Source organism: Cottoperca gobio, chromosome 22 (assembly GCF_900634415.1).
Source record: "Cottoperca gobio chromosome 22, fCotGob3.1, whole genome shotgun sequence".
Classification (NCBI taxonomy): domain Eukaryota; kingdom Metazoa; phylum Chordata; class Actinopteri; order Perciformes; family Bovichtidae; genus Cottoperca; species Cottoperca gobio.
Genome location: NC_041376.1, coordinates 16,761,056 through 16,771,055, shown reverse-complemented (window position 1 = coordinate 16,771,055; position 10,000 = coordinate 16,761,056). Strand labels below are relative to the sequence as shown.

The window sequence follows — 10,000 nt, the reverse complement described above, 5'->3', positions numbered from 1 at the left end:
AACTGGACAATATCCAGGTAGAAAGTGGCACCACAGTGCAGTACACTCATTCCCCAGCTCGTATGATGGCAGAGATCAGATGCGGAAGACCTGGAAACTGACCAATGAGAGCAGACTGGGCTTTCTCAGGATGGGGGATTAACGAGACAGGCGCTTAAACAAAGCGTAACAGACACAGGAGGAATACAGGCATGTTTAGACTGACAGTATGAGAAAAACAATGTGCTTTTGAATGTTAAAGCATGTAAACATGTCATAGCAATCCAAAATATGAACCTGAACATTAGCATGTCTCCTTCGAATGTGCTACCTGATTATTACAGGGCTGAAGTGTAAGTAAGAGAAGCATAGGACTAAAACAAGACATACCTTACCTAGATATACTTGTGACATATCTGTTGTTAAATTACGAATGTACGTGTTGCTGAATGTTTAAAATGTATATATAACTTCAAGATAACACTGAGGTGGGTTGAGTTTCATTTCAAGTTTTCACCTTAAGTTTGCTTTATGTTCCTTTTATCCCAAGCTACTGTCTGAGTGCCCATTACCTAAAAAAAACCTCTAAGTGCTCTGATAACACAGTGCTTTTTGGAAATGGTATCATCCAGATAATGGAAATTTATAGTGAAACTTGCCTCAGCAGAGATCTTAGCAGGTATTCTTCAGGATGAAAAGCAAGAGAACACATCCTTTATCAATGACACTATAGTTTTGAAATGATTTGTTTATTACACAAGAAGCTTTTAACACATTTCACAGACCCGACATCGTGACACTAACACCACTTCCTTTTTATTTTAAAGTAATACAAAGAAAAACACCAAACACGAAGCTTTGTTTTTTCTGTGATGTTTTTCTCAAGCAAATATAATCTTCTCTTGACTTGTTTGGGTAATAAGTAAATATCATGTTCTTCTTGTGATATTATGAGCCATTCTCCCCGTTTCATAAACCAGTTAGTGTCATTTAGATGTTTTTAGTGCAAAGCACAGAGATACAAAGACACACCACTGGATCGCATCGCATGACATGAATAATGAAGTCCGTGATGATGTCACTTCATTTGTAATTTATTGCATTTTACCACCCGAGCCATCATTCATAACCGTAATCCATCTACTTTTACACTCTCAAATGGATTTAATCTGAAACACTATATTTAATGAGCTGTGCATAAGGCCGACATAACAGTGTCATTACTTGCTATCTTATGAAAACGGACGTGAACATTACTCAGTCTTTATGAATGTTGAGTAGAGTGTCATTTAGTTAATAATGTCACTTCAATGTAATGTCGACAACACTCAAAACAAAGCCTATAAAAGCATGTCATGGCAGGCTCCATATAATAAAGTGTTGCAAATGGCATGTGATAAATAATGTTCTTTAAATTGTGAAAAGTGTTCGTAAAGGTATATTAAAGTATTATTACACTGTCAAATGTAATGACTACTGGAGCCCCGAGAGCCAAGCGAGAAAAAATAATTCTGTTGATCCATTTTCCAAGTCTGATCTCATTGTTTTCTCTCCTAGGTAAAAAAAACAAAAAAAACGGCTTTGCCAGGATAATCTTTGAGTTACTTTATTTTTCATCTGTGAAAACAGGTTTTGGCAGGTGACAAGTGTTTAATACTCATTTAGGCCACAAGAGGCTGAAGTGCACCACTACTCCATGTTCTAAATAGGGCTAACGGCATTCATGTTTCCTTCCAGGTGAGCTATAATTTCTCCTTATACTCTAAATACAAGGTACAAAAGCCATGTTTATGTTTCCAGCCAAACGTTTCAAGGAACTAAAAGCTTCCTCAGCCCATTGCCGTCTGCTTTTCCACCGTGGTCTGAAGACCCACAGAGATGAGGCAAGTTAGTCAGCTGATGTATGAAAAAGTGACAGCTGTTTTATACATCCTTTTTGCTTCGCGACAACTACGGCCGAGGCGGTCTCAAGGCATCCAGAGCGACTTACATTGAACTAAGTACAGGGACAGTCTCCCTGGAGCAACTCAGGGTTAAGTACCTTGCTCAGGGGTACAATGGTGCAGCCTGGTATTGAACTCCCGACCTTCTAGTGTTTTGTTTGGAAGGTGTACCACTAGACCACCACCCTAGATTTGATGAACAAAAGAAGAACTGTGTGGTTAGCATGAGTAGTAATGCTACCATGTAGTGATCTTTGGGAGGAGCAACTTCTACTTTACATTTCTGCATGCATCCACCTTTGATGCAAGCAGCAGTTCTCTGTAGTTGCAGGGAAACGGTAGTGCTGTAAACAGTCAGGTGTCTGCGGAACTTAGACCGATAAGATCAACCTGACTCTCAAAGAGTGGAGGATGTGTTTATGCATAGTGATGCTGGGGTAGGATGGCGAGGGAGATCCACAGGATTTGATTTTCCTTATATCTCAGGGATCTTTGTGATTGACACAAGCCAAGTTTGTTCCTCCTTGCCACCTCCCTGCTTTGTTCCTGTTAATGAGCCTTGGCACATCTTATGAAGGATTTACATAGATCAAATCAGATGAAGATCATAGAGAATAGGGTATCAGAGAGGGAACACTATCTGATTCGCGTAGCAGGGGGTAATTGTGACAAGGGAAGGGGATGAAAATGGAATAAATGCAGAGCCTCAGGTACAGCAGGAGAAAAGAAACACGTGTGAGCATCACAGTGGACTGATGAATCAACTATAGATTGTCAGTACTTGTCCTCAATCAAAAAGGATAAAGGTTATTTCTAATTTAAGAGTAGATTGAGGGACAGAGAGATTCAAATGACAGCTGGCCTTCATGCATCTGTGCACTCTCAGCATGATAAGGGCACTCAGTGGAAAGGTGTGTGAAGATGTGGAGAAAAGAACCGTCACATCGTATGCTTTACATGGCTGACTGAACAATAACGGCCCGATACAGCACTTTGTTTGTTATTCCCTATAATTCTTTTTGTTTTAATTGAAGTAATTAAAGTCAATTGTTGTAGTAAAGAACTCACACACTTTTATTTAACTTTGATTTAGGTGTTGTAGACTCTGCATGCCATATATTTTAGCTAACTAAAGTCACAAGTTCACAATGTGTTAAAGTAGCTGAACTAGTTTCTTTTTAAACAAACAATTTCACTATCAACATAGTCAAACAACTGAATAGAATAAAATAGCCTATTAGCTAATTCCACAGGAAGTAGATCATAAATGTTGGACGTACTCGAGGCATTCAAGACTGGAAAACAAAAAATGAAAGGATGAGGAGTATTGCAAATACTTTGAAGATCACGGAGGTTCTCTTAGGAATGAATGGCGTGCAGCGAGGGGGAAGCCTGTGTCAAGTATTTAGTCTTTACTCCGTTGTTATTGACATAAATATACAATTAACATTGTTATTATGGTCTTCATAACACATCATTTAGAAATATCCACATGCTCATAATATATCATCCTTTGCTGTCCATGGTTACAGGATGCAGTCAATGACAAGCTGTCGTGGTGTTTGACTGATTATTAGTTATGCTCAAATGTCCATTACTACAATTAACACACACACACACACACACAAGATTATACCCTTGGTTTAGCCCCCTCAGGCCAATTAGCCCGATAAATCCACCTGGCTGGGATTCTCACCCTCTCGTTACACTCTTATCTCTCAGCTGCCACAGTTAGCAAACCTATAAGCACAAGGGAGCAGCCATCATTTTAATAAGCACCACATGGGAGGCTGACCTGCACTGTGGGCAAGGAGCAAATTAATTGTGCTCAGTTTAATATGGGTGAAAAACTGTGGAATCAAACTACAACATAAAAAGAAAAACTGTAGGGGTTAAGAGTTTTGATCTATTAATCATGAAGACGTTGTTAAAATGCACGCATGCAGGTATAGGGATAAAAAACATCCTCTCACTCACACACACACACACACACACACACACACACACACACACACACACACACACACGGGCCTGGGGGACTTCACTTGTGATTAAGATGTCAGCATACTTGGCTAGTGTTCCTCCTAGGCTTCGAGAAAAGCAGAAAACAAATGTGCAAAGAGATAGAAATAACAACCATGGAGTATGTCAAGGGTGAGAAATGCTCACCAAGCACAGATACACTTCATTTTGTTCCCTGCTTTCCCCCTTGCCTCTCTCCACGCTCAGTTGTTGCTCTGTTGGGCAGCAGGATTCCACGGCTTCATTAAAGACGACTCACACGGCTGAGCAACTTTACACCGTGTTGAACCAGAAGTGAATGCAGGAAGGACAGCGGACACTCCTTGTTAACAGCTGTATCACAGTGTACTCACGGCATAGGTCGCCTTCGTCATCTCCGAGAGGACAGTCTGTGTGGAAGTCGCAGAGCTTGTCCAGGGGGATCCCAGGTCCCTCGTGACAGTGGTACTGGCCCTCCAGTGTGACGTTAGGCCCCGGAGAGGACGCTGGACACAGGGGGAGGAAAATGAAAATAAAAACATGTATTTAATTGATAACAGACTTATGATGAACATCAGTATAAAAATACAATATGTAAACAGCCAGAGTTAGCAAAGGTTATTTACATCCACAGCCCAGAGCTAACGAGTGACTATATACACATACAAATATACAATACACCAGGAGAACATACAAATATGTTTATGGCTTTCTTAAATAGTCATTTAGGTTTTGTTACACCTGTTAGTGACCAGTTAGTAAAACAATACTCCATATGTAAAACATCATTGAGTGTAAACAACACCTGGCACCATGGCCTGATCTGCTTAACATTTTGTACATTTCCTTTGATGGTATCTGACACCTTTCACACATCTTTTAAAGGTTGTATATATATGATTTACTTCTACGTGAGGGAAAACAATGGAGCTGTGCTTAGAGTTTAGCAGCCTGGAGGCTTGTAGTTGGTACATGAGCCTCAAGTCTTCTGAATTGTGTGCAGAGAAAAACTGGAATACACCATATTTTCCCGGAAATGTCACCACAGACACCAAGTTCTTAATACTGTAAATATTGCAATATTTTTATCAGTCGGCCACAGGCTCGATCACCATTGAGCTTCCTCCTTCGGTGATAGATGATGACTTAACAGACTTTTATTCAAATGAAAATCTTTTCCACTTTAAAGTCCCGGTGAAACTGAAGCTAGAGCCTCTTTAGCTTCAGCACTGTGACATATTCCCAAGTGACACAGAATATTTGAGCGGTGAACACTTACATACAGTAAGGGATTTAAATAAAATCCTCTGTGCGGGGTTAGAATGTAGAGCGATAGGGAGGACTGTGGCTCCACACACACGATTTTTTGGTATATATTGTCATATAATACGTATGTAATACATATATACGCCGCATGGCCGGGATGTGATCTAAAAAAGGGTTGTAAAAAAAGGCATTTGAACTTTAATGTAGAGTCCAATGAATGTAAAGGTACAAGCTCCTCCCCTCTCAGGAACACATTATGATCTCCATATACACTGTTCTCTTGGTATTCAATAAGAGACAGGACTAGGTGAGCCACAACATGGGTCGTTGCAGATGTAAGAATTAAGGAGGCCTTTAGTATGACAAAACTTGTCATACTAAATGTTTCCCGCCACAAAGTCATTGCTACAGTAACTCTTGCCAACCAAAATGTATCTACAGTGGAGTCAGGAGATGAAATCAACCTTCAGAGCCAGAAAATAGCTTCCAAGTTAATTTATTGAACATAAGCGCTAGAATTATAGGTTAGAGGCAAAACACAAATCAGTAAGTCAAGGAAAACATTACTTACAAACAGTAGAAAAATATACAGTTGCTACATAACAGTGCATCAGTCAGTGACTAATACAACCGCTGACTGTAAACCCTGCATGACTTCCTGCTCCACCATAAATAACTTGGCCCAGGCTGCAGAAGCATCTGGCTTTGAATACAGTACATATCCATCAGACGAGGAACACCAACAACAATGACCTAGATACAGTAGCAGGTAGCACACACACACACACAACACACACCTCAACTGTAAGCCGGTACATTTGCATATCTATGCAAATCCGAGCGGTGATAACCCCAGGTTGTAGAAACAGACTGCCCACCTCCACCTTAATCATCAGACGCTGATCACAGTAAAAACAACAAAGTGGGGAAAAACTGTCCGCTGATGGGGATCTCGGTTTTTCTCCCGCCTCTCATAAGGAAAGAAAACCAAAGGAGAAGTGATTCTTATCATGAGTGACTGGCTGCGCTTACTGTAGTTTGCCCTTGATCTGTATTATGTAGATTTGTTCTCCGTTTAGACAGAAGTGTGATAACGTTGGAGACAACGACGGGACAGGCAGCGTGGAGCAAATGCTGCTGGCTGGGCTGCCAAGATAGTTGGAAATGCTACACTAATTTTAACACAAAGTTTGTAATGAATGCTCAGTTTGCATTATTTTCTGTGCGAATTGATGATTCACCTTCAGAAGCACTTTTCTCAAGATCACACTCACAGATGTGGCAGGGCAAGATAAAGTAAAGCATAAATCAACGCAAAAACATTTACGATGTTATGTGTCGGGAGGAAATAAACAAAACAACAAACATGTCAAACCCCATTAATCAGCAATATCACTACTGTATCTGTATCTGTTGCTTTTTGTTGTGCACTTAGCTTGCCAGGCTCCCCAGACAACAACCAATGTAAAGTTAATACAATATGAGAAGATAGAAGTCATTATGGCTGATGTCGTTCAGAATCAACAGTGCGGGCGCCTGTCACTTAAAGTGAACGGAGACAAAACTGTGGCGTTAACCAATCAGATTTCGAGTTGGGGACACCGGGGCCAGCTAGAAGGCGTACGATAACGTCAGCACGTGCACGTCTTTTGATTGGATACGCACTATTGAGAGGCAGAGCTATGCAGAGCTAGCAAACTGAACTTGAACGAGCTAATTTAGATTTCTACAAGCTGTTTTTTCAACCAAGAACGAGATCACGGGTACAAGCGGCCGAAATGGGTTTTCTCAGACGGGTGGCTGGCGTCTCCCTTAGAGATAGGGTGAGAAGCTCAGCCATCCGTGAGAGACTCGGAGTAGAGCCACTGCTCCTTTACGTTGAAAGGAGCCAGTTGAGGTGGTTCGGGCATCTAGTAAGGATGCCACCTGGGCGCCTCCCTAGGGAGGTGTTCCAGGCACGTCCAGCTGGGAGGAGACCCCGGGGAAGACCCAGGACTCGGTGGAGAGATTATATCTCCTCACTGGCCTGGGAACGCCTCAGGATCCCCCAGTTGGAGCTGGAGGATGTGGCCCGGAGAAGGGAAGATTGGGGTTCCTTACTGGAGCTGCTGCCCCCGCGACCCGATCCCGGATAAGCGGTAGACGATGGATGGATGGTTTTTTCAACCCACAATGGCTGAAGGAGAACAATATATCGATTTGGTCGCAGATATAATTACAAGGCCATTTTCGAGACAAACTTTTCAAGAAAAGCTAGACATCGTGAGAAGAGAACGGCCAACCCCGACGCTAGCGAGTCTATCCCTGTGTCCACTGCTTCTGCCGAGCGGTCATTCTCGGCCTTAAAGCGAATTAAAACTTATGGCAGAAATGCTGCTGGACAGACTCGGCTTTCAGCATTAGCCTTCATGTCTGTAGAAAAGGACTTAGAGTCATTGAAGTCTCTTGGAAAGAAAGGAGGATGGATTTTGTGTTCAAATAATCAGTTGTTTTGGTGAGTAACAAACAAACAACATTTTGTTTTTTGACAAATATATAAAATGTTTGATGCTTCTGCAAGAGATGTAGAGATGTGTGTGGCGCACTGGCTCAGCTGTGCAGTAACAGTACTCAAGGAGACTTGTTGAATTGTTTTGGTTTAACCTTTATCAAAGTGGACATTCAAGGCTAGGAATACACTTTCACCACTGTCGCAAATATATCCTCATGAACATTTCAGTGAATAGTTTATGTATCTTTATTCTTTATCGTCACGTTTCTTAAATAAAACTGCTTTAGGTGTGACAATGCGCTGTTAAACGCTTGTTAAAGCTCACATACTTTTAGTGGACTTAATAAAACTTTGTAGACTAATCCCTTAAAACCACCTTATATTTAAGTTTTGACAGTATCCTAGCGATCTTAAAGCTGGTAGTTTAACACTCTTAATTGTAAATGCGGATTTATTGATTATAAATGTTTCGGAAATATTAATATAACTCTGTTGTACTTGACTATGTTAAGGTGATGCAACGCCCGGTTATACTGCGTTTCTGTCTAAATGTATAGTTTCTATAGCCATGGCGTCATAATGATGGTATTAAGAGGTGGAATAATTCAGGTAGGACTGTGTAGGACATCACTGAAGGCCTAGGTGTCAAATGCACGGCCCGCCACTGCACACAAGTGTGTTCACACGTGACACATTTTACCATACTTGTCAATCATGAGTACCAGCATGGTGCATTCAACGGCCAAAAAGTTGAGTGTGGAACACGGGACATGTTTCACCCTCAGTGGTTGCCATCTTGGCTACGTAGTGGAAGGGGAGGGACCAGTTGGGGTTATAAAAAGTTAAACATGTTGGTTTTTAGTACCACGATACTGTTTGTTGGACAGAAGCCATCCGTGTGTTTATGGGGTTGATTGAGCAGTAATGCCATGATTTGGCACCACAGTGCACAACAGCCATGAGCCATCTGAGACAACACTACACTGTCGAACCTCACGCACTAAGCAAGTAAGTACATAGTGTACAACATGAAAGTGTACAAAGTGAAGTATCCAAATAGAGACCCAGCATTGGATTATACTTCACGCGTTGTGTGAGAGCTTGTAAACGGATGTTTTGATATAGTTTTGCTGTTGTTTACTTCAATACATCAAGACTTTTCTCCATGTTTGGATTCTTCGTTGGACGTGGAGGCAGGATAAAAAACATAGTTCAAGGTAAGTGAGTATTTGATATACAAATGCTCATTTTGTGGGAGAAGTATTCCTTTAATGGTACAGTTTGTTCATTTTTCTGCATGATTTAGCAGGTTTGATCCTGATACAATTTAAGACCAGCAAGTATAAGATCCATTTCACAAGGCCAAATGTGTGGGTGTAATAGATGTAATTTAATGGGTTGGGTAAAATGTGTCAGTTTAAACTATAAAGCATGGAATTAATTACCAGCTCAGGAAATATGCAATATTAAAAGTTTAAGCACACAAATAAAGCACTCAGCTTCAGTAATGACACCAGTAGTTACTTACTGCCACCCTTGCGTGGTAGCTGCACACAAATTACTGTCTAGTTATAATGCAGTAGACGGCAGAAATGACACAGCTATGCCTGATTTGCAGCACACTGCACACCTTTCTGTCACTGTGGTTGAGAAGCCTTAAGGCCCGGTGGGGAAACCGGCAGTCAACTCAATGGATTGGAAAGAGGGGGTGGCATTTTTACTGGACTAAAACATATTAGTCAGGGGCCTCCCACAGTCCACTATTGTGGATGGGCCTTAATGGCTGCAGAGGCACATTAATTAACACATCAGTGAAAAATCCAAAATCCAAATCTTTGAAAAGTGTAAATAACTTTGAAAATGAATACCCTTTTTCATCAATGCTGCGCTGCATACTATGAATAGTCTTTTCTTACAAATGTAAAGCTTGCACAAGTTAAATTACACATGCAACATTTACAGAAGAGCACAAAAGAAGGCAAATACGGCTTTTTTATTCAAGAGGCGAGGCGGAGCATTGTTGGTTCATGGCCAACTGTGTGAGTTATAGATGTGGTCTTGCTGTGTGTATGGCATCATGCTCGGCACATGCATTATGCATCCGTTGTGCTCAGTGGCTTCCTCTCTGTATAATGTTGACACCGCGAGCAAAGAACGATTTACCAAGTAAGAAAAAAAGTTAGCTGGAGTACGCTGAAACCTTTGGGCAAGGTATGTAAATTCATCGATTTATCTTAGTTTGATGACAGTAGAGTAAAAAAACTATCAAATTTGAGATGTCGCTGAACTTTAAGCTCCCGGAGCAGTGCAGCCAGACACG

At 41.2% G+C, this 10,000-nt stretch overlaps 1 protein-coding gene across 3 annotated transcripts in view; it reads right to left on the bottom strand.

Moving 5' to 3' along the window:
* Positions 1 to 10,000, bottom strand: part of alk (ALK receptor tyrosine kinase) — a 225,874-nt gene that overhangs the window by 67,133 nt on the left and 148,741 nt on the right. For all 3 annotated transcript variants that reach the window (XM_029460140.1, XM_029460141.1, XM_029460142.1), the window contains exon 5: positions 4,298 to 4,429. In XM_029460140.1, the coding sequence (XP_029316000.1) occupies positions 4,298 to 4,429 (132 nt within the window). The remainder of the gene's footprint in view (positions 1 to 4,297; positions 4,430 to 10,000) is intronic.